The sequence below is a fragment of the Mesoplodon bidens genome (genome assembly GCF_964165515.1).
Source record: "Mesoplodon bidens genome assembly, chromosome: 6".
Classification (NCBI taxonomy): domain Eukaryota; kingdom Metazoa; phylum Chordata; class Mammalia; order Artiodactyla; family Ziphiidae; genus Mesoplodon; species Mesoplodon bidens.
This window is the reverse complement of record NC_138162.1, coordinates 109,111,063-109,137,249: the sequence shown is the minus strand read 5'-3', so window position 1 is coordinate 109,137,249 and position 26,187 is coordinate 109,111,063. Positions and strand designations below refer to the sequence as shown.

At 39.0% G+C, this 26,187-nt stretch overlaps 2 protein-coding genes across 2 annotated transcripts in view; one reads left to right on the top strand and one right to left on the bottom strand.

Annotated features, from left to right (window-relative positions):
• FZD3 (frizzled class receptor 3) overlaps positions 1 to 19,676 on the bottom strand; it is a 90,419-nt gene extending 70,743 nt beyond the window's left edge. Inside the window, exons 1-2 of the mRNA XM_081237868.1 lie at positions 19,557 to 19,676; positions 9,724 to 10,252 (exon numbers count right to left, since the gene is read on the bottom strand). Of these exons, the coding sequence (XP_081093994.1) occupies positions 9,724 to 9,912 (189 nt within the window). The 5' untranslated portion in view covers positions 9,913 to 10,252; positions 19,557 to 19,676. The remainder of the gene's footprint in view (positions 1 to 9,723; positions 10,253 to 19,556) is intronic.
• A 3,377-nt stretch (positions 19,677 to 23,053) lies between these two features.
• FBXO16 (F-box protein 16) overlaps positions 23,054 to 26,187 on the top strand; it is a 54,568-nt gene continuing 51,434 nt past the window's right edge. Inside the window, 1 exon segment of the mRNA XM_081237008.1 lies at positions 23,054 to 23,126. The gene's annotated coding sequence lies outside the window, so the exon portion shown is untranslated.

Here is a 26,187-nt window from a genome sequence, read left to right as displayed (position 1 = left end):
AAGAATAAATACTTAGGAATAAATTTAACCAATGTGATGCAAAACAGAAAACTACAAAATACTGTTGAAAGAAATCAAAGAAGACCTACTAAACATAAGAACTTCCCATATTCATGGATTGGAAGACTTAATGTTGTTAAAATGGCAATACTCCATAAACTGATCTACGGATTCAATGTAATCCCTTCAAAACTCCCAATGGCCTCTTTTTGCCGAAATGGAGAAGCTGATCCTGAAATTCATATGGAATGCAAGAAACTCCAAACGGCCAAAACAACCTTGAAAATAAAGAACAAAACATTCCCATTTTAAAACTTATTACAATGATATAGTAACCAAAACAGTATGGTACTAGCATAATGCTAGACATACAGACCAATGGAATACAACTGGGAATCCAGAAATAAACCTTCACACGTGTGCCAATTAATTTTCACAAAGGTACCAAGACCACTCAATGGGGGGAAAATAGTCTCTTCAACAAATGGTGCTGAGACAACTGAGTATTCACATGCATAAGAATAAAACTGGCTGACTGCCTCACGTCACATCCAAGTTAACTCAAAATGGATCAAAGGCCTAAATGTAAGAGCAAAATCTATGAAACCTGTAGAAGAAAGCATAAGGGTAAATCTTCATGACCTTGGATTTGTCAATGGTTTCTTAAACACCAAAAACACAAGCACAAAAGAAAAAATAAATTGGACTTCATCAAAATTAAAAGCTCTTGTGTATTAAAGGACACCATCAGAAGGAGGGTGAACAAGACAATCCACACAGTGAAAAATATTTGCAAATCATATATCTGATAAGGGTCTAGTGTCCAGAATACATAAAGAATTCCTGTAACTCAACAAAAAACAACTCAATTTTTTAGATGGGCAAAAACATTAAACAAACATTTCTCCAAAGGAGTCATGCAATGATCAAATAAGCACATGAAAAGATGATCAATGTCATTAGTCATTAGGAAATGCAAATCAAAACCACAATGAGATACAACATCACACCCACAACCCTATCTAAAAAACAGAAAATACCAAGTGTTGGTAAGAAATCAGAACCCCCATACATTTGCTGATGGGAATGTAAAATAACGCAACCACTAGAGAAAACAGTTTGGCGATTCCTCAAGAAGTTAAACATAAAATTACCACATGATCCAGCAATTCCACTCCTAGGAATCTATCCAAAATAATTTAAAATCATGTTCAAGCAAAAATTTGTATATGAATGTTCATATCAGAGTAGCATTATTCATAATAACCAAAAAGAGCAAAATAAACCAAAAGTAAGAAAAGGGAAGGAAATAATAAAGAAGAGAAATCAATGACACTGAAAACAAAGAAGGGCAATAGGAGAAAAAAAAAAAATCACTCAACCCAAGAGCTGGTTCTTTGAAAATATCAGTAAAATTGATAGGCTTCTAGTAACAATGATTAAAAAAAGAATGAGAGAAAGGAACACAACTTACCAATATCAAGAATGAAAGAGGATATCACTAGAGACTGCCAACATTAAAAATAAAATAAGGAATATTACAAACAACTCTATGCACGTAAACTAGACAATTTAGATGAAGTGGACCAATTCCTCAGAAGCCAGACTACCAAAACTCACCCAAGATGAAACTGATAATCTGAATAGTCTTCTAACCATTCAAGAAATTGAATCTGTAGTTTAAAACCTCCTAAAAAAGATATCCAGGCCAGATGGTTTCACTGGTAAAATCTAACTAACAATTTTAAAAGAATACCAATTCTACACAATCTCTTCCAGAAAACAGCAGAGAACTAATCCCAACAAATTGTATGAAGTCAGGATTACTTAATATTAAAGCCAAAGATAATACAAAGGAAGAAAACTACAGACCAATACCCCCAGTGAACAAAATGCAAAAATGCTTAACAAAATAGTAGCAAATCAAGTCCAAAAATATATTAAAAGCATTATATAGCACAACCTAGTAGGGTTTGTTCCAGAAATCCAAAGCTGGTTCCATATTCAAAAATCAATCAATGTAATCCACCAAATCAACAGGCTAATAACAAAGAAAAAAATCACATGATCATACCAAATGATGCAGAAAAAGCATTCATGATTTTCAAGTTTCCAGCAAAGTACATACAGAAAGTAACTGCCTCAACTTGATAAAGTACATATACAAAAACCCTACAGTTAACATCATACTTTGTGGTGAAACATTGGATTCCTATCTTTAAGATTGGAAACAAGGGAAGAATGCCTGCTCTCACCACTCTTACTCAGCATAGTACTGGAAGTCCTATCAGCACAATAAAACAAGAAAAGGAAATAAAAAGTGTAGAGATTGGAAAAAGAAAACTGTCCCTATTTGCAGATGACATTACTGTCTACATAGAACATCCCAAGGAATCTCAAAAAACACTTTTAAATTAGTAAAAAAAAAAAAAAGAAGAAAAAATGTATTCGTCCTAGAACTAATAAGTTCAACAAGGTTGCAGAATACAAGAAAAACATACGTAAGAATTGTATTTCTATATACAATTGCATTTTTATATATAATGAGCATGTAGAAACTAAGTTAAAACAATATATTTATAATCACATTTATTTTTAAAAAAAGAAACACCTGGGTATATGTCCAACAAGACCTGTATAGGGCTTGTATGAAGAAAACTATAAAATGCTGATGAAATCAAGGAAGATACAAATAAATGGACAGATATACAGTTATACTGGTTTGCTAGGGCTGCTGCAACAAAGTCCCACAAACTGTGTGGCTTAAACAACAGAAATTCATTGTCTCACATTTCTGGAAGCTAAAAGTCTGAGATCAAGGTGTTGGGAGAGCCATACTCCCTCTAAAGGTGCTAGGGAAGGATCTGTTCCAGGTATCTCTCCTAGCTTCTAGTAGTTCCTTGGCTTGTGGCAGCATAAATCCGATCTTCACACAGCATTCCCCCTGTGCCTCTTTACATATCTTCCCTCTATGTGTGCCTGTGCCCAAAATTCCCTTTTATAAGGACACCGGTCATACTGGAATAGAAGTACCTCAGTACTCCACTACTCCAGACCCTATTTCCAAACAAGGTCACATTCTGAGGTACTGGGGATTAGGGCTTATTAGGGGGACTCAAGTCAATCCATAACAACACTGTTCATGGACTGGAGATTCAACATGTAAGGGTGTCAATCTTCCCCCAAATGATCCCTAGACTTAATGAAATTTCTGTCAAAAGCCAGCATGCTTTTAGTAGCTAAAGACAAGCTTATTCTAAAATTTATATTAAAAAAACAAAAGAAGTAGAATAACTGAAACAATTTTGAAAAAGAAAGTGGGAAAAATCATGCTCTCCAATTTTAAGACTTACTATATAGCTAACAGTAATCAAGACACTGTGGTATTGGTGGTAAAATAGACACAAAGATAAAACAGGACAGAATAGAGAACACAGATATAAATCCACACAAGAATAACCAACTCATTTTTCACAAAGAAGCAAAAGCAATTCAATCGTGGAAGGATAGATAGTCTGTTCAACAAATAGTGCTAAAGCTAGTGGATATTCACAGCCAAAAAAATGAAACTTACTTTACACAAATTAACTCAAAATTGATCATGGATTTAAACTAAGACATAAAGCTTAAAAGAGAGAGAGAATCTTCCAGACCCAGGCTGAAGAGTTCTTAGAAATGACACCAAAAGCACAGTCCATAAGAGGGAAAAGAAATTAGTAAATAGGACTTCATTAAAATTTAAGACTTCTGCTTTCCTAAAGACCTTGTTGAAAGGATGACAAGGCAGGCTATAGACCAGGATAAACTATTTACAAACGATATATCAAACAAAGGATTTGTATCTAGAATTTATAAAGAACTCTCAAAACTCAAAAGTAAAAAATAAATCAATTGAAAAATGAACTAAAGACATGAACATTTTATCAAAGAGAATATATGAATGGCACATGAAAAGATGTTCAATATCATTAGCCATGAGGGAAATACAAATTAAAACCACATGAGATACCACATCATATTATAAAAGCTGAATAAAAAATAGTGAAAATAGCAAATGGTGGTAAGAATGCTGAGAAAGTAGATCTCTCATACACTGCTAGTGGGAATGTACAATGGTACACCCGCTATGGAAAATAGCTGAGCAGTTTCTTAAAAATCCAAACATATGCTTATCATAAGGTCCAGCAATCACACTCCTGGGCATTTATCCCCCCAAAAGGAAAACTTATGTCTGCACAAAAACCTGTACAGGAATGTTCATAGCAGCTTTATTTGTAATAGCAAAGAGCTGGAAACAACTCAGTATCCGTCAATGGATGATTAAACAAATTGCAGAACATCTATATAATGGAATACTACTAAGCAATTAAAAACAATGACTACTGATACATGCAACAACTTGGATGGATCTCAAGGGTATTATGCTAAATGAAAAAAAGCCAATCTCAAAAGATTATATATACTGTATGATCTATTTATATAAATTCTTGAACTGACAAAATTATAGGGCTAGAGAACTAGTGGTTACTTGGAAATAGGAAAGGGGGGAGGGAGAAAGGAAGCACAAGGGAGTTCCTCGGTGGCGCTAAAACAGTTCTGTATCTTAACCAAAGTGATGGCTACACGAATTTATATGTGTGATAAAACTGCAAAGACAATATACACACATGTACATGTGCATTCACAGACACAAAAATGACTACATGTAAAAACTGGTGAAATATGATAAGGGCTATAGATTGTACCAATGTTAACTTCCAGGTTTTGATACTGTATAATAGTTATATACGATAGGAAGACTGGGGGAAAACTAGGTACAGTACAAAGAATCTCTCTGCACTATTTTGATGTATGTACATACATCATACATATATGCATATGTATGCCTTAAGTAAGTCTCAAACCTGCCTGGTCCTTAGCAATGCATACAATACCAACTAATCCAATATCGTGATGGTACTATGTTAGTAAAACCTCCATTTGTGAGCCCCATCATGAATTATAAAATTGACTTGACTATTTTGTGCTGCTTGCACTGAGTCTAAAGCTATAAGTTTATGCTTCTGCCACTTGTTATCTATAAGTACCTTGTGCTGTATCTCAGCTAGCATTTACTGACACTTACTACAGGCCAGGCAGTGTTGTAAGTGCCTCACACATCTTATTTAATCTTCTCAACAATCCCATAAGGTAGGTACTATCATTAGTCATCCCATTTTATAATACATGTGAAAAACAATGAGACACAGAAAGTTAAGTAGCTTGCCCAAGATCACATAACTACAAAGACAGTCCCAAGAGTTAAACCTCTGCATTCTTATCCAGAGCCCTTGAGCTTAACCAATTTGTTCTATGTAACCTCTGCAAATTTCAGGTTTCTCCTCTGTAAAATGGTCTTAATACATACAAATAAGAATAGGGACTTAGTTGGTGGTGCAGTGGTTAAGAATCCGTCTGCCAATGCAGGGGACACGGGTTCGAGCCCTGGTCCGGGAAGATCCCACATGCCGCGGAGCAACTAAGCCCGTGTGCCACTGAGCCTGTGCTCTAGAGCCCGCAAGCCACAACTACGGAGGCTCAGTGCCACAACTCCTGAAGCCCACGCGCCTAGAGCCCGTGCTCTGCAACAAAGAGAAGCCACCGCAATGAGAAGCTCGTGCACCACAACGAAGAGTAGCCCCCGCTCACCGCAACTAGAGGAAGCCCGCATGCAGCAACAAAGACCCAATGCAGCCAAAATTTTAAAAATATTTTTAAAGATTAAATTAAGTTTAAAAATAGAGTACAGAGCCCAGTAAATGACATTTTAAAAGGAGATTAGGAAACAGTTGCAAATTAATAAAGCTGCAGAAGGCCTATTTGATGGGCATGAGGAACCCTGCTGATTTCCCACTCTCAACTCCCAAGTGAGAAAGTCAATTGTCAATTGGAATGGTGTTTTTAAAAAGCAAAACAAAACACGCATGAATCTCTAAATTACTATGCTGGGTGAAAGAAACCAGACATAAAAAAGTAGATACTATATTAATTACATTTATATAAAACTCAGAAAATGAAAACTAATCCATAATGACAGAAAGCAGATCAGTGGTTGCTTGGAACAGGGAGCCAACTCAGGGCGGTGGAATACAAAGGGACACAAGGAAGCTTTTGAGGTGATGGAAATGTTTTATATCTTGATAGAGGTGATGGTTTCATGGATGTATACATCTGTCAAAACTCATCAAATTGAACACTTTAAATGGGTGCAATTTATTGTATACAAATTATACCTCAATAAAGCTGTTACATAAAAACAAAAAAATTAATATTTTTCAAATAAGCAAACTGCCTTGATTTTAACCCTAACAATTTTTAACCTCAGCAAAATCAAAATTAAATGAGCTAGGCTGAATACTGCAGAGTTGAGAATATGTTAAGATAAGGAATACTATCAAAGCTCTATAAAGGAGAAAAAAGGAACTTTAGCTGATTAAATTTTTAAAAGATTCTTACTGAGTACTTCCCTAAGCAGTAATACTTTTATTCACTAAATTAAGACCAGGGTATACAAAGTTTACAAACGGAAAAGTAACTTTCTAAAATTAAATTTCTGCTTTCTTCAACAAAGGTGTAAGACATGGAACCTTCTATTCTTTGTTCAAATTCAAATCAACCAAGCCTTTGTGCTCTCACTCTCTTTCTTCTTTGAAATTTCCATTCCTGTTACCATAGGAACCTTCTAGCTGACAAGCCCTCAAGCATAGCAACAGCCTAAGCTTAGCAAGGAGTGTGAAAAGGGGACAGAGTCAAAGGCCAAAATTTGACTCAAGAGAATCAGAATTCCAATCTTTGTCACTCTACAAAGGGTCTGATAACCATAGAAACTGTATCCTACTAGGTTTGGGAATATTATGACTAAATTCACTAAATGTGAAACCAAATGTGGAATGGCACTGAAAATTCAAAACTGGTATTCATTCTATTTCAGATCCAAATTAGAGTGAGAAATTATTAAAAAACAACTTTTTAGAATAATTTTAAGTGATTAAAAATAAGACCTTTTAAAAACTTTTTGGAACAATAAAATTCCTAATGAGAAAAGGTCTAAAACTTTAAGAATTATACTCTATATATACATATTAAAAAATTCTAGGTTTGCAATAAAATACCTTTAATCCCACAGATTTGCTTTTCTTTTACAAATCTTCCTTTTTTTAAATGTCTTATGACAGCATATTAAATACTTTCCAATACTCTTTCAATGTGTTGGTTTGCAGAAAGATGATATTTTCACAGGCGTATATTTATCTTCGTAAGTCAAAGGGGAGTTTCCAGAGCAGCCCATAAAATTTGACTTTTCTTCAGGAAGTAAACTTTTTTCAAACATCATGAACAGTTGTAAATTATGGTCTGTCTCAAAAGATAAAACTTCACGCGCTTCCCTGGTGGCGCAGTGGTTGGGAGTCGGCCTGCTGATGCAGGGGACACGGGTTCGTGCCCCGGTCCGGGAGGATCCCACGTGCCGCGGAGCGGCTGGGCCCGTGAGCCATGGCCGCTGAGCCTGCGCGTCCGGAGCCTGTGCTCCGCAACGGGAGAGGCCACAACAGTGAGAGGCCCGCGTACCGCAAAAAAAAAAAAAAAAAAAAGACAAAACTTCACAAGCCAAATTCCATCACACTTAGTAATTTAATTTAAAATAAGTATTTTTAAGGCATTCCTTTAAAGTGATTTGTCACACAAGAAAATCAATTAAAATTTTAAAAGCTATTTTTTTCCTATAGTCAGAAATAACTAAATGCAATTAACTCTCCACTACTTGTGTGTACTTTTTCAATTTAGAAGTTTCTTAATTCCTGGTTGGTTTCCCTGTCACACAATAGGCTTCTCAATCCAATTCACTAGATTGTTGTTTGCTTAGGGAAAACCACCTTATTAATATTAACCTAAACAAAAGATAATAAGAGAGGTAAATCTGCTGGATAATCCATATATTCTAAAGATATAAGCAATGAATTTCAAGAATAAACATAATCAAAGAAATTTCATTTCCTAAGAAGCCTATCCACAAAATGTTAATTATTGGTACAAAGGGGTATATTATTCTCTTAAAAACAAACTAAAAATCCACCTGCCTTTCAAGGTCAATTCAAATGTGATCTGCAGCTATCTCTTCCACATATGATCCTTCTCTCTTTTGAATCCTCTTAGCACTTTATGCCTATTTATGGCATTTACCAAGTTCTTCCTTAAGTTTCAGTCATTCAATCAAAATACACTTAATAAATACTAAGTCTTAGACACTGCAACTGGGAGCTAGACAAAAAAGGACAGCTGAGATTTTTAAAAATAAAGTTTCTGTACTAATTTTACTATTTTGAAAACACAATGTGTTTCTTACAGAAAAATCAGAAAATACTGATACAAACATTAAATAAAAAACATAGAAAACAAATAAATTGTACTAATTCAGGAACAATCACTGTTGGCCTTGGCAAAAATCTCTCCAGATCACTTACTCTACATGAACATGCTTTTTTTTCTTCAACAAAAACAGGATGATACCATACGAAATGTTTTGTTATCCACTCCTTTTTTTCCTATTTATTAATGCATCAAGTACAACCATTAGAATATGACAGGCAAAGATGGAGATGAGACTATTAAGGCAGAAAGAACATGAGAGGTCTAGAGATGAGAGAGTTGGTTTGCTTTATTTTTTTCTTAATTACCCCACTTATAAGTGTAAACACATGTTGAAAGCTTCAAGTCATTTTGATCTCCACTCCCCCCACCCCCTGCCAAAAAAGGGCAAAGTAAAATACTAGTGTTCACAGGAAAGTGGTATCTTTGGTATTGGTATGAGGATTACCATTACCATCGCCAAAAAGCCCATCACTATTTATCAATTACAACTCCAAGAGATTAAGTGCTTAGGTACAGCACTATAAGCACAACCATGACTACCACCACCTCTTACGGAAGACACAGTTTATAAAGTTCATTAACTCACTCAAACATTTCTTTAGCAATTATTATGTGTTAGGCACTATGTTAGCTGCTGGCCCTACAAAGATGAATAAGGACATCAACAGCAAGCTCTGCTTTCAAAAGCAAATGTCCTTCAGTAAGAACTGAATTTAAAAAATGAGGACAGGGGCTCCCCTGGTGGCGCAGTGGTTAAGAATACACCTGCCAATGCAGGGGACACGGGTTTAATCCCTGGTTGGGGAACTAAGATCCCACATGCAGAGGGGCACGGTAAGACCAGGAAATCATTTTAAGTATTTAAGAAAATTCATACTGTAAACCACCAGCCTTAAGGCTGAACAAAAGAACCCATTTTCAAAGTCATGTTACCTTCAATATTTAGTAACTGAATTATGAGTACTATTAGTATAGTCTGTTCTTTAAAGTTTTATTATCAAAAACAGAAAAGATGTAATCATATCATAACTTGGACAATTTTAAACTTCTGAATGGCTATTATCTCCCAAGTTCCAGTGTTTCAAATTTCTTTATAGAAGAATAATGTCTGAAAACTAAGATGAGTAACATTCCCCAAACATGAAATCTTCAATCCATTAGAGTTTGAACCTAAATACATAACTTTTTAATGTACGAGATGTAGTTGAAAACAACAATATTTTCCTGTTGTCTATCAGACACATTCATTAGATTGGTTTAAAAGGGCAATACAAGAATCATTTTCTACGACACGTTAGATAACAGATTAAGTCTTACCTCCATTGCTAAAGCTGCTGTCTGTTGGTCATAATGATTCAGAAGATTAGGCATGAAGGTAGTATTATAAGGCAAATCTTGGCACATCCTCAAGGTAATAGGTTCACAAGAAAACAAACTGTGCCCACCTATATGCCCCACAAACATAGTCAAGGGCCACAGAAGGAAGACGATCCAGCTCATAGCCATGCTTCCTCGACTGAATGAGACTCAGATGATCAGGCCTACTCAATATGTATTTTAGATCTTTATACACTTGCAGGTCTCAGCTTGAAAGTACTTCTTCTATCTTTCTGTTAAGTTCTTCAAACAGAAATACTCTTTGCACCGTCAGAGGTTCGTTAACTTGGTCTCACAAAAGGCATTTGTTTTTGGTTTCACAATATGGGAAAATGACATCATCTTGCCTCTTCTTTTCATTTTATTACATAGGGCACCACTTGGCCAACAGATCAAGTTGATCAACCACATTCCCAAACAACAGATTCCATCTTAGGAGAAGAGCTATTTCTTCCCTTGACTGAAATATCTGAAAAGAAATTTTTTAAAAATGGGAGAAATTAGTCATTTCCTCTCAAAATATTATGGACTTGATATTAAAATCTTTGATTAGCTCAGTAAAGTTGCAGGATACAAAATCAGTATACAAAAATCAGTCGCGTTTCTATACACTAACAATGAACTACCAGAAAGAAAAATTAAAAAAAAAAATCTTTGATGAGAGATATAATACTGACCTAATAGATAAAATACATGGGTATTTCATAAGGATATAGTATAGTTTTTCTACTTTATCATTTATGGTATAGATATACTGACATAATACATAAACAGCACTCAAAGGCAAATTTTCTTCCCTCAGTTGCCTATACAACATATCATTTAATTTCCCATCTATGATGGCAATTATTCATTTGTCACAAGACATTTTGATCCATTTTGAAAAATCTGTATGCTGTTGTCCTAAACTTTATTTAAATATCTGCCACACTTACAACCTAAGTTACTTAATTTAAATTTTATTATATGTGTTTTAATCATTAATAGTGCAGTTTTTACATTAAATGATTTGGCAGATGGTATCTGTGAAAGATGTAAAATATAAATAAATAGAAAGATATGGATTCAAGCCTCTTTATAGCTCTTTGAGTTACTTAACTTCTCTGAACTCAGAACTTTCCTTCCTGAAAATAGCACGTCCCCAACAAAGGTGATTTATGAGTGAATTATGAAGTAATGCATGTAAAAGTACTCTATAAAAGGTAAAGCAACATCAAACATTAGGTAGTTTTATTGCTGAATAACAGCTGATACAAAGACTACTATCAACCAATACTGAACTGGCAAATAGAAGACTCTAAAAGTAGTATCAGGACATTTTCCCAACATTACTTCATCCTTTTAGACAGTACAAAAATTTAGTACCATAGATGTAGAAACATTTGACCAACAAATGCTTCATTACACACAGCCAAGTAGCAGAGACTAGAAATCATCCCTAGAAAGTTATAGCAGGAATAGGAATGATTCCCAGTTATAGTTTCTTCCAAGTTTTAGAATCACTGACTTAACACCACTTTTCCAGGGGCAAAAATATGCATCTCATTTGGGGCTGGAAGCGTATAGGTGGAGTGGAAGGCAGGTCTGGCAGGAAAAAAGCATATTCTAAGCTATCATACTTTCATTTGGTTTCATAATGATGTTAAATTTGCTTTTATTTCATTTTGTTTCATAGATATTAGATATTCCTGTTTGCGGTAGACAGCCTAGATTGGGAAAACATGAAAAAGACAGGTTCAGAAATTCTCAGAGGCCCGGGTTAACAGACAACTTAAATATATACTAGGGCCCCTGACAGCTTAGACCTTGAGACCTGGAACTGGGTTGGCTTAAGCAGGGAAGGAAACTGTCCTCTGTGCACTGACTATCAATGACTGAGACCTCTGCATCCCAAGCTTTAATTACTAGGCAGAAAAAACTATTTGGAGAACGTAAAGCAATGGCTGAATCTTCCCAATTTCTCCCCCTAGTATTTGGTCTTGAGTAGTGGAAGGGAAAAGGAAAGCCTGTGGCCTCCAGAACTAGGAACACTAAAGATACGAGCAATCCCGTCCCCAAACATCTAATCTCTCTAATACTGAATGAAATCTCTAAACCAGAAATATTTGCAAAAGCTTCTTGGCCTGCCATATTTTTTCCTCCTTCAAGCTGGTCCCAAAAATGTGATGTCTGGCTGTAGAAAACTGATAATAAACACAGCCATTTATATTTAAGCTTAATTACCATGCAGCACAGTAACAATTATGCATATCATTAAATGTGTCAAATAACCACTGAAAGCTTTATTTGGTTACAGTATTAAAACATCCATATAAGTTCCATCTTTGTAGTTTGCTGCTTATGCAGCATGTTCATCTGCTTGCAACTAAAGAAAGTTAAAGGGCGGCTTCCCTGGTGGCGCAGTGGTTGAGAGTCTGCCTGCCGATGCAGGGGACATGGGTTCGTGTCCCGGTCCGGGAAGATCCCACATGCCGCGGAGCGGCTGGGTCCGTGAGCCATGGCCGCTGAGCCTGTGCATCCGGAGCCTGTGCTCCGCAACGAGAGAGGCCGTAACAGTGAGAGGCCCGTGTACCGCAAAAAAAAAAAAAAAAAAAAAGTTAAAGGGAACATTGCTCCCTACTGAATATGTATATAAAAATAAGAATTTCAAAAATTTCATTTAGACTAATCTATTTTTCAAGCAGTATGGGTTTCAAATATATGGTTCAAAGAAGACTACCACATAAAACTTGAGGAAGAAACTAAACAATAGCTCATTGGGTTTTTGAAACTAGATGAGAAACCCCCTTATACTTCTGCCTACTCTATTTACCTGTTTTTCTCTCAATTATTCCTTTTGCCTCATTTACAAGCAAGGCTCCCCACCACCTTACAAAAGTGCTTTCCTTTATGTACTATGACATTCAAATTTCCATATATCAGGACTTCCCTGGTGGCACACTGGTTAAGAATCTGCCCGCCAATGCAGGGGACACCAGGTTTGATCCCTGGTCCGAAAAGATTCTACATGCTACGGAGCAACTAATCCCGTGCACCACAACTACTGAGCCTGCACTCTAGGGCCTGCGTGCCCCAACTACTGAGCCCACATGCTGCAACTACTGAAACCCATGCGCCTAGAGCCCGTGCTCTGCAACAAGAGAAGCCACCACAATGAGAAGCCTGCGCACCGCAACAAAGAGTAGCCCCTGCTTGCCACAACCAGAGAAAGCCCGCGCACAGCAACAAAGACCCAACGCAGCCAAAAAATAAAAAACAAAAAATTTCCACATATCAAAACATTTTTGTAAAATTATTATGTTAGGCTGGGGTATAATCTTAATACATCACGAGTAGTTTATGATTATTAAAATAAATAAGAAAAAAAACAGTGGAATGCCGTGAGACAAAAAGAAAAATAGGAATAGTAAAAATCTTAAAGAATTTAATTTCCCCCAAATCAGAGGTGCCCTAATCTTAATGTGTAGCAGATTCATAGATTCCCCCATAAGTCTAAGAAATCTGAACCTCTGGAAAATGATATGCATTCTAATGATTATCTCAGGTTCTGTTACAGGTGATCTATAAGTCATATTTTGAGAAATGCTATCCTAAAATACAGTAATTTAAGAGTATAGGGTATTTGTACGTAATTGTGTGCTTAGCAAAAGTAATACATAAAATGAATTTTTTAAAAAGCAGGTAAAGAATACTTTAATAGAAAAATGGGAAAAAGACATAAATTTACAAAAGAAATACAAATAGCCAACAAACACATGAAAAGATATTCAACTTTACTACTAAAAACATGTGAACATGATATATAACATTTTTGCCAATCAGATAGGCAAAATAAGAATAACAGAACACAGTATAGGAGAGGGTGCAGGGAAAAGAATATTTTCAACATTCCAACACTTTAAAATACTATGGGTTTTTTTTTTGGCCGTGTGGCTTGCGGGATCTTAGTTCTCCCACCAGGGATTGAGTCCAGGCCATGGCAGTGAAAGTGCCTAACCTCTGGACTGCCAGGGAATTCCCCACTTTCAAATACTACTGGTGGGAATAGAAACTAGTTGGTATTTCAAAAAAAACAGCTACGTACATCAAAAGCCCTTAAAATGTGTACCATCTGATCCAGCAAACCTATTCTATAATTTATTCTAAGAGAGTAAACACAGGGACTTCCCTGGTGGCGCAGTGGTTAAGAATCTGTCTGCCAGTGCAGGGGACACGGGTTTGATCCCTGGTCTGGGAAGAACCCACATGCTGCAAAGCAACTAAGCCCGTGCACCACAACTACTGAGCCTGCGCGCCCTAGAGCCTGTGCTCCGCAACAAGAGAAGCCACCACAATGAGAAGCCCACGCACCGCAACAAAGAGCAGCCCTCGCTCGCCACAACTAGAGAAAGCCCGCACACAGCAACAAAGACCCATGCAGCCAAAAATAAATTTAAAAAAAAAGTAAACACAAGTACACATGATGTATAACCAAAATGTTAGTGCAACATTGTTTATAAAATAAAAACCAGAGGCAACCTATAAGTCTACCAATAAGTAACTGGTTAAACTATGGTACAACCAATACATGACATACTCACTAAAAATGATGAGCAGGATCTGTATATGTTGACATGGTAAGACAGTAACAATAAGTAAAAAATAAAATTTAAAAATGGTTTGCAAAACAGCATATATATATATATATATACATATATATATCTCACTTTTGTCAAAAAGATACATACACAGAACAGAATAAAACTATTTCAGTTGTTTAAAAATAAAATATTATAGGGAATTCCCTGGTAGTCCAGTGGTTGGGAGTCCACGCTTCCACTGCAGGGGGCACAGGGTTCCATCCCTGGTTGGGGAACTAAGATCTCGCATGCCTCGTGGCCAAAAAACAAAAACAAAAAATAAATAAATAAAATATTATAAATGCTAAAATTTTATTTAAAAATCTGTCGTATATTATTTGTGTATGGAATAATTTAACTCTGCTAAATCTATAAATGTGTGCTGACTGGCTGACAAGAATACTAGCTGAATCACTGATTTATTGGCTGCTAATTAAGCAACAAGCCAAGGGACACAAAACTGTCCTACTGTAGGTAGTAAGAAAAGCAAAAAACTGATGATCAACATAGTATGAATCAAAAACTGATTTTCAATATTGAAAAAAATCAGATCACTTATCAGCTGAATCAAATGCTGTTATACACAGTTTAAAAAAAACTTTTGATATGCATTCTAAACTGCTTTTAAATAACATAATGAAGTATCTGCTTCTAATCAGGATCATGTGAGTATGGGTAGCAACAGTCATTTTTCCTAAGGTAGAATCATCCTTGGAAAAGCTGTAAGTTGAAGTTCTAGACAGCAGGACACAGAGAAGATTCGGGACCCCAAGAGATACTGCCAAAATATAGCAACTCATTAAGTAAAGGTTAAAAGCCCTTCTGGCATTCTTACTGATATTATATTTTTTTACTATAAGAATCTGCAGAATCTCCGCTGAATAAAGGGAACCGCTGGATTAACATAACTGGAGTAAACAGCCTCAGGAAGCAGGGCCCAGTAAAAAGTGAGCGATATGGCAACAGTTGTTCATGCCCTAACCCTGAGAAAAGAGGCACATTCACTTCTCTACAGAGCAATATAACATGGAAAACTGATTTCAGATTAAGCTACTTGATTATCATTTCATCACAAAACAAAAAGGAATAGATACATTTAAACATACACTTTAATTTTTATCAATGTGTAACATCAGGAATCTGGTATTACCCAATTTACCAGTTTTCTTTTTTCGTTTTTTTTTCTTTTTTGCGGTACGCAGGCCTCTCACTGTTGTGGCCTCTCCCGTTGCGGAGCACAGGCTCCGGGCGCGCAGGCTCAGCGGCCATGGCTCACGGGCCCAGCTGCTCCACGGCATACGGGATCTTCCCGGACCGGGGCACGAACCCGTGTCCCCTAGCATCAGCAGGCAGACTCTCAACCACTGCGCCACCAGGGAAGCCCTACCAGTTTTCTTTTGATGATAGAAAGTAAAAGCCCTTAAAATAAGTTGAGTATTTGTCCTGAAGAACAGCAATAAAGGGGATGCAATCTTGGAAGACTGTCTTCCCAGGCTGGCTACAAAGTCAGACCCAAAGAACTCAAGTGGGAAAAGCAGGAGATGGCAACTGTGAAGAGGAAAGCAGGTTGAATCCCAGAAGAAACAATGACAACAGTGGGCCCTGAGGGCTTGTCAAGAGGGTTCTGCAACAGAAGATTATGTTCAGCAATTCTATTCCAATTCACACTGTCTGTACAGAAAGTGAGCTGGTTCATCATTCTCAGTTTACATTTAATTTTCTTGACACTCTATAAATGTAGATAACATTTTGCATTTCCAATTCAAAAATACCATCTAAAGGTTGCCTCAAACACAGTGGCTACAATGGGAACAGGAGAAATATTCCTTGTCTTCTTTCAGAGGAGTTTTCCAAGAATGCATTACAAGGATTAGCAATGACTACTTCTAAAGAGTTTCATCTCTCAAGTAAATTACTGTCTTGTTGGAGAGCAAAATATACATTCAGAGCATACTCACTGCTCTAAGTGTTAGGTCCCTTTTCCTAAAACCCATGTGGTTTTTGGCCTTTTGTTTTCCATATCTTATTACTTAAAAAATAAATTCACTCTCGAAATACTGTTTCCTGGTTGCAAAAATAAAATTTATACAGCTCCATATTTAATTCATAGGTCCTAGATTCCTATTAATCTCAGAATATCTCCTTCTTACTTCATCTCTGTAATTTTTAAAGTTCATCTTGTCATCTACTGATTACAGTGGATAATCTAATCTTCCAGTGTGCTGAGAGATAGGGCTTAGAAAGAAAAACAAACACAGGAAAAACAAATACATCTAAGTTCAAAATTAAAATGAATGGTAGGCATCAAAATCCAGTCCATTTTACAAATTATACATTACTTTTAAGACTAGAGAAAGCAGAAAATCTTTTAAAATGAATCTAAAAACAAAACTGGAAAGTTAAAACATGGCCAGATTCTGGACTAAAAAAAAAAAAAAAAAATCAGGTGACATTCCAGCTTGGCTTCCCTTTTCAATTAAAATTTGTTTGGAAAATGGTCTAATTTCAAGCCCCTGATTTTTTTTTTCCCTTTAGCATGGTTGTATGCTTTGACTATAAAATTAGTTCAGTGAGATAAAATTTGGGGACCAGGATTTTTTTTTTTAAGCCGACTAGCCTAGTTATATTTATCTCAACCTTCATTTGCAGTGCATTCCTTGGATCCACCAAACCTGTCGCTAGTTCTCAGTAAAACAAACTGGAATTCAAAGAGAGATCCATCATTTTTGATGCAATAGTCAGTTAAAATTGCTTCCTAGCCAATGAAGAGTTGTTACTCTTCAAACATTTATTCCTAGCCTTATGGAAATGCCACTATCAAAAACCTTCCTTTCTTTCCTCAAGACCCTGCTACACATCTTTTCGCAAACCTACACTGAACAATCTCTCGTACATATTTCAAAGTCTTGCTTTTCATTTGCACCGTTGCTCTTTAGTGGGCAGCTGCAGCTTTAAGCGGCCCTAATTCTAGAGTTTTAGGGGTTAAAAAAAAACAAACCTGAGGCCAACACTGCTCTCCCCTGCGGAAGAAGGTAAAGATGTGGTAAGAACTGTTTCCTACCACCTGGTTCTTAAAGAAAATAAAGTCCATAGAAGCCTAACATCAACAAACTGATATGCTCAGAATAAGTTTTCAGTATAAAATCTCATAGTTTTACTAACAAATATGAAATTTAAGTTGGGGAGAGACATTGTTTCCTGTCAAGTGGGAAACAGGACTTACTGTGAGTTAAAAACTCCCCTCTCTTTGCCCAATGATGAAGCTTTCACATTGTACTATACAAAGAAAGAATGTGCACTTTACTATTATATTCCCCTCAACCCTCCCTACTTCAAATATCTCAATTATGGGACTCTCAAGAAAAAGCCACCTAAATATTCAAAGCACAGAATAAAGCTCAGAGGAATATAGTAGCTAAGATGAAAAAAGGAATGAAAGAGCCTACGGTCCTTTCTGCTTTTATTAATGGGACACTGGTAGATTCAAGAGAAATGTGGAGGTAGAGAATATTCGTGGATGAGAAAAAAATAAAATAAAAGTAGGAGGAAAGAGAAGGTAGGATGGTAGCCTTTCCTAATTACCTTCTTATTTTCCTGATAGCTTCAAAGCCCCTGGGGGTTAGAGGAGGAACGTGTTATTGCACTAAATAAAAGGCAACCCAGTGAGAGAAGGGCTGCATCTCAATTATCTTTTATCTTCAGCTCTATCCTTGCAAGCCTGCCCCTTTAAGCTTTTACACCACTTTCCTGTCTTATTACCTCTATGTTGTGGTTTGGTAGGTAGTTCAAGCAAATGCTTTTTTTTTTTTTTTTTTTCCTGGAGGAAAAAGATGGTATTGATTTGCTTAAAAGTACGGATGGAAAGCATTATCTTGAGGAGTAAATGCTTCTTAATAACAAAACTACTGATTTATCTGTTCCTTTGACTGTCAGCACACCGCTAAAGGCTAAAAGAAGGCTAAAGAGGGAGGTAACATCCCCAATGTCAGGTCTTTGTTTCCTTGCTCTTGCGGTACTGGCTTTGCCAAGTAACCCAATTCCTGTAAATAAACATGACGGGTCTATGAGAACTACTTCTATAAAATAAGATCTCGTTTGGCTGTTTTTATATAGCAGTTACTCATGTCCATAGCTGCTACCCTGTTCTGCTGCTCCATCCTTTTAAACTTAGAAGGGAACCAAAATTCAAATTTTCATTTTAATTCTGGGCCAAAAACCGGACCTCTTTCCTACAGCAGATATTTTGCAACTTTAAGTTGACTCTTATGCCTGAATTAGCGGCATGTGCTTTTGTTCTTAAAAAAAAAAAAAAGGAAGAAAGAAAAGGAAAAAAAAGAAGCAGCCGTCTTTCTCTTATTGAGGAGGCACCTAACTCTTCAAAAGCCTCTAGGAAGCTGCTAAAACGTCTTGAAATATTTTAACAGCAGCTTTATTTCGGAGGCTATGGATGCACTGCTCCGCGGTACCCCAGGGCAAACACACGGAGCATCAAAGCGGGCAGCGGGGGAAGCCTCGGGAAGGGAGCAGCGGACTTTGCGAACTGACGGGAGGGCGGGGAGGGATCAACTTTTAGGACTGGAAACAAGAGGCCGGTCAGATGCTGAGACGCCGCCCGGGCCCGGGGAAGCCTCGACGAGGGTCTCGGGCGGACCCCCGCGCCCCGACGCGCAGCCCTCGGTGTATTGTCCTCCCCGCCGGCGGCCGCGTCCTCCACCCACGCCCCGGGCGGCCCCGGAGCGCCACACGCCCCCGCGGCGCCCACCGAGGCGAAGGGCTGGGCCGGGGTCGGCGCGGAGGGAACGCGGGCCACACTCGCACAGGTTGCCCGGCGCGAGCTCGGGACCGAGAGGGTTAATCCTGTCCGCGGGCATCTGTCCGCCTCAACCCCCAGCCCCAAACCCCGCTCCCCCGCGCCCCGCCGCCCACCCCGAGAAGCCCCGAGACACCCCGCCACAGCCCGGCACCCAAGGCTTTTGTTTTGGCCGCGACGAGAATAACGATCCCTGAGGAGGAGCTACCGGGGCTGCTGGTGGTTCCTCGGCATAGGGTTAGACAGAGGAGCGGGCAGCCGCGGCGGCACCTCCTCAGTCCCCACACTCCCCGAGTCCGCTTCCCGCTGAGCCGGACGGGGGACCCGCACGCTCCGGGGCTCACCTCACACCTCGGGACCGGCTCCTGGGGGGCTGCGGCGCCGGCCGTGAGTGGCCGCGGGTCCCTCAGGTAAATGGAGCGAAGGAGGACCGCCAGCGCGCGCCTCGGAGCCACCGCGAGCTTTCGCGAGCGCCGGGGCGCGCGGCCAGCGGAGCGAGCGCGCGCGCGCACGCACGGCGCAGGCGCGCCGCGCACGCGCAGCCGAGCGTTCCCATTTTTGAGCCCAGCTGCCTGATACCCGCTCCGCTTGCCTCGTTTTTCCCGGCTTCGAGCAGCGGGTGATGCCTGGCGCCTCCTACCCGACGCGGAGTCGTTCCAAGCTCTAGAAGCGTTTTTCTTAAATAAACCCCTTTGCAAAGCCATCCCTCTTTTCCCTGCTGAGACAGCGCGGCCACTCTCATCTCTCAAGCCTGGGATGCTAGTATTGCGAGACTACCAGGACCTGTTTTTAGAACCAGTGTGCCCCCGGGGACCCGGGAATTGGGGATGGTTAAGGGGGGGGGGGTCACCAGCTGCTGAGGGTGGCACTGGGTTCAGGTGGAGGTAGTCAACTGGCCTGTTGCAGAGCTCCAGGCTGAAACAACAGAGCAGACAGGATACCTGCCCATGAACAGTTTATATCTTCTTTACCAGCACCTTAGTGGGCAGGTGGAGCTTGTGGATGATTGGTGGCATTCCCCCATCTTTTGCTCCCTAGGAAACGTTTCTCCTCGCTTTTTCTACATAAGTAATTTTAGAACTGAAAGATTTCTTAGAAGTCATCTAAACCCAACCTCTCATTTTTTCAGACGCGGAAAAGAACGGTCCAGAAAGGTTAAATGAATTACCCAAAGTCACACAGACTTTTAATGGCTGAGTTTGGATTTATTTCAAGCCGAAACTGTTCCTCTTTTTGCCTACATTATTTTACCTACCTTTCTCTTCCTTTTCGTCCGTTTTCAACCTAGACTTCACAGGCATCATTTTGATCTGTGGTAGCACACAGGACTTAATATTTTGATATTGTCGCACAATATGAATGTACTTAACATAACTGTACACTTGGTTAAGATGGTAAATTTTGGTTCGTATATTTTAACATAATCTTTTTAAAGGTGTTCCTTAAATGATAAATGTTGAGCTGAGACATCCATAAACACAGTTGAACGTCAGAAGATGAGCTATGGGAAAGCGCATCATAAAAGAGATCTGAAGAGACATTTTCAATTTCGTTAAAAAAAATAACTACTCGTGCAGTAACATTTAAAAAAAAAAAAAAGAAAGAAAGTAGTATTGAGCCTTAGGCTGATTCTTAGCAAGTCATTGTGTCCTGTGGAGCCAACACTGCCTCTACTGAGGGTGAGTGAAGCAGCTAAGAGCGTTTGTGAAAATCTGTGTGGACCTGCTTCATGTACTTCCAGATCCCTTGTACCTGCAGATCTTCTGGAGACGTGTCGCTAGCACATTTTTTATGCAATTGACACACGGACACATTGGAGCTGTCAGGCATAGAACATATCTTGGTTCACACCGGGAGCTGGGAATGATGTAGAAATTATCACTGAATGTATCAACATAATCACATCTCAGAAATAGAACACTGAGTGGAAAAACCAAACTACAAGATAAGTAAGTTATGATAGCTCTCTAAAACCGCCATATTGTTTATGAGGTCAGCCATGTATATACAGTAAGCATAAAAAGTGGACTAGTGGGCTACACACTAATTTCATGATCGTGGTTGCCTCTAGGCAAGCAGGGTGGGGAATGAGATCTGAGAAGCATGCAAAAGGGGCTTCAACTGTTAATCACACACAGGAAGCAAAATGTTAACATTTTTTAAAATCTCTGTGGGGAGACAAGGGCGTTTCTTAGGCAAGTCTCTAAACTTTTCTTTGTGGTTGAAATGTTGACAGGTTTCATTGAAAAGTAATGTTGAATTATCAAGGATATTGAGCCAGTGCGCTCACCATGAACGCAGTGTGAATGGTGGTGTTCAGACTTGGAGGACCAGCAGTCAGACTGATAAAGGGCTGATCGAGGAGAGGTCTAGAGGGTGCTGGTTGAGAGGATCGAAGAAAGGGACCTTATTTTCATGGATAAAAATATTCATCTCTAACAGGGATAAAGTGTTTTGCTCTCTTTAAACCCATCTCTCTTTCATTCAATGTTGTAACCACCAGTAGAAAATCTTTAATGAGCGGGAACTTCACAGAGACACAGCACTCTCCCAGCATGTCGTTAAAACTGGTCTCTTTCTGGATGAACCCGTCTTGAAACCATACATGTTAACTGGTAATACACGGTAATTTCGTACTGCACCTACCTACCTCCCCCAGGCCTCTGCCCCTGCAAAAAGGCTTTGTTTATTCATTTTACATACAACCTGATCATGCGGAAAAACCACTAAGCTGGAATTCAGACAACCTAGGTTCTAATTTCAGTTTGGCCACTTACGGATCCTTTGTCAACTCACGGAAAGCAACAACCTCTAAGAGCTTCACTTTTCATTTTCTTTTTAAATGGGAGATATACAAATGCTGCCTATTTCAAAACTATGAAACGACGCAAACATAGAGTTTACATTTGTTTGCATAGGAGTACATTTTTATCTATTTTAGGAAATATTAGATAGTGAGAAAGTCTTTTTTTTTAAATTTGTTTAGCTGCTGCCCATAAGAACTGCTTTACATTTACCAGAGAGGCTCCGTTCTGAAACGTTTAATGTTTTGTTTTTCTCTAACACTTGTTTATAGTTCTATCACAGTAGTTATCACTGTGGTCCTTGCAGTAGTTATTTCTACATTGCATTTTCCAGGCTTCCTCATTAGATTTCTTTTTTTATCCTTGCATTCTCACTCCGCCTCTCATTACATGGTGGATGCTCCACAAATTTAATTAAATTAGACCGATCCTAAGATTTCCCAAATTTGGAGCTATTCTTATTAAGGCATGCCATCTGCTGGTTCCCTGGTGTATCTGTCAGTCGGCCTGAATTCTTTAATCCAATAAATTAAAAGTCATGTTGAAGCATTTGCGAGTTTGTGTGTTGGGCAGTTTTCCCACGTTCTTCCACCTCCTGTGTACAGGTGCTATTCTTTCACTAAACCTCTCCAGAATTCTTTTCCCTCCAACCTTCTTTTACCTGTTGGCCACTCTTAAAACCCGGAGAAATGGAGTTGAGACATTTTGGAACCCTGGAGCGACCAGAACGATGTAACTGGGCATGCTCAGTAGGTTGGCCTGATATGGAACACACTTACGTCTTAAATGAGGGCTTTTAAGGCTGTTTATTTCAGGATCGGCTGCATCTTCGTACCAGCATTATGTTGGGAGATTGCAGTCCCTCCCACCCTCTTGGCGCTCACACTTTTTCGTTTTATCCGTGTGCGCAATTTTGGAGCCAGCCCTCCAGGATCTCCTGACCAATCAAGAGACCACACATTGTTGCCTAAGAGACCCCGGGTGCCAGAGAAAAGATTTATAGGCGGTGATTGGACTACTGGAAGGGGTGGGGGCTAGACAGAGTCAAAGAAACAGCAACTATGGCAACACCAGCGCCCGAGGCTTGAAGAGAAAGACGACCCAAAAGAGGTGAGAGCAGTGGGCAGTGCATGAAAAAGATGGAGACTTTCGTTTGAGAGCTCCGGTCTCACATCCTCCTGGGTCTCTCACAAACCTTGGCAGTGCCCCCCGGGAATTACATTTTGCTCCGTTTCAGCTGCAGTTCAAGTGACAGATGCTTCATATTTCTGAAATTAACACCCAACAAATAATTGTTTCTATGCCTATCAAGCACTAGCTCTTTGCACGGTATTATAGTTTTTCTGTTTCTACCTAGTTGAATATCAGATGAATTCATATTTAAGTCTAACCATACCCTCTTTCCTGATAATTTCCTGATAATATCTGATCTCTTCTGATCATACTGCAATGTACAATGGGTGAGATGTATGTTAGTATAGAAACTCAATCCTCTTCCACTCTGTAAACTCCAAATAAAAATCCGATCGTCCTGAGTTTAATCCCAGTGCTCAGTTCCTAATGTTGAGTTTTATCCTTCCCTTCCACTGGTTTTAATCCTTAAACCGCCTCCCCTCCACTGTTGTATTTATTCATTCAGTTGACTTAAATATTTATTGAGCACGCATTATGTACTACTGAAATTAGGATTCAGGTGAGCAGTGTCAGAAAACCACATAAGCAAAGAAGCATCAGTTTTGTACCATGTTCTCTGATCTGAAGTTCAGTGTGTCTGGACAGATAGTGCATGAAGGGAGAGAAAGGAGGATGAGGCTGAAAAGGTAAGTGGAGGTAAGTTCATAGTGGACCTAGATTTGCATGCTAAGAAGCCTGGATATTCTGTAGCCATTATCAAGCCTCTGAAGGTTTTTGAGCTGAAAAATGACAGGTATTTTTAAAAAATACCTCCCAAGGAGAGTGGTGATTAGCAAAGGTTGGGGGGTAGGGAAATGGGGAGATATTGATCAAAGGGTGCAAACCTCTGGTTATAAAATGAATGAGTTCTAGAGACCCTTTCTACAGCATTGTGACTATAGTTAATAATAATGTATGCTTGAAATTTGCTAAACGAGTAGATCTCAAGTATTCTCATCACACACACACACACACACAAACACACAAATGGTAACTATGGGAGGTGATGGATATGTTAAATAGTTTGATTGTGGTAAGCATTTTACAATGTATACATGTATTAAAACATCACATTGTATACCTTAAATATATACCTTTTTTATTTGGCAAAAAAACAACAAACAAAAAAAGAAACCTCTCTAGCAGTAGACTTTTAGCTCCATTATAGCCAAGACTCTCGTCTTTGTTCCTCTAATACAGGCCTAATAAGGTCCTTAGTGCAGTTGAATAATGGTGACAGTGTGAAGAATGGCTTAGAAGATGGGATTGGAGGTACGTGGCCACTGGAACTTTACCAGAGGACCTATCTTTGCCTTTACACATGGAACTAGAACCACACATTGGGGGCAAGGGCCATAAGCCCTTTTTCTTCCTTTTTATCCAAAGAAAAATTAAAGATGAACATTCAACGACAGCCATTAAGGGGAAAAGAGGTCATAAAAAAGCAACAGCAAGCTTTGTATGTTGAAGGAGGGAAGACAACTTGCTTTGTCTTGTTATTTTTATGTATGTTGTATAAAAGTGTCTGAGTGGTCTATACTGTGAACTGGTGTGGGCATGCAAATATGCACGGTGCCCATCTTCTAGAATGGATAGAGGAGGAAAAACTGTAAAAAGATAATGACAAAAGACAGAGCAGGGCACCTCCATTTGCCTGCTTCAGCAAGACTATTACCAAGAGGGCTCTTTCTCCCAGCCTGGCCCATCTCCTGAAAACCAAACTTTCCTCAAGTTGATTTGAAGAAAGCCTAATTCAAATAATTTCTAGCTCTGAGGACCCAGGAAAAAGAAAACAACCAGTGTAAGGCCTTGGGGAGGCCCTAGAAAAGCTACTTTGTCCTAATCAGAAATTGTGCCTACAATCAGTAAGATTGTTTCCTACACAAACTGGAAAGAGAGAGAGTTTCTCAGCTTACAGCAGGAGTTTTCATCATATTCTCAAAGAGTTTTATGGCCCTGAAAAAAAAAAGATTGAAAACAATCGGTTTATGGAATTCCCTGGTAGTCCAGTGGTTAGGGCTCCCCACTTTCACTGCCGAGGGCCTGGGTTTATAGAATTTTTTTAAAATTTTATTTATTTATGGTGGCATTGGGTCTTCGTTGCTAAGTGTGGGCTTTCTCTCGCTGCAGCGAGCGGGGGCTACTCTTCATTGTGGTGCACAGGCTTCTTATTGCAGTGGCTTCTCTTGTTGTGGAGCACTGGCTCTAGGCACGCGGGCTTCAGTAGTTGCAGCACGTGGGCTCAGTAGTTGTGGCGCACGGGCTTAGTTGCTCCACGGCATGTGGGATCTTCCCGGGCCAGGGATCGAACCCGTGTCCCCTGCATTGGTAGGTGGATTCTTAACCACTGCGAGGGCCTGGGTTTAATCCCTGGTCAGGGAACTAAGATACCACAAGCTGCACAGGGCAGCCAAAATAAATAAATAAAAATTTAAAATAAAACAAAGAAGAAACCAATTGGTTTAAAGAGAAGAAAGGTCAAACATGAATAAATAACAATAACAAAAAAGAAATATGTGTTTTTTAACTGGGCAGATCTAGATTCAGTGACCATGCTTTGTACCTACAATTTGCCTGCTCACGTGTACTTTTATAGCTGCCAATTCATAATACTGTAATGAAATCATTTCTTACACCTATTGCAACATAGCTGTTTGGAGCTAAGAATATAAGGACTGATCTGAGCCCCCTTATTCCCCCTTATGCCAGTGGAGTGGTGACAGCAAAAAACTGTAGGAAGATACTGTCTACTGTTTAAAACCCTGAGATTTTAAAACATTGGCTTTATCTTCAGCTCTAACTTAAACCTGAGAGAGAATATTACATGTCAAGTGAGAGCCTCAAAATTTCAGATCTAGCATTTGGGGAATCCTCTATCAGCTAAAAATTAGTGATTTTTTTTTAAAGAGCTGTCCAGTATTTGTTGCTGTAATTTTCGGAGCCCAGAGATCAGGCAGGCAAGTAAGTCCTAGACCCCTCACTCAGCACCACTTCCTTG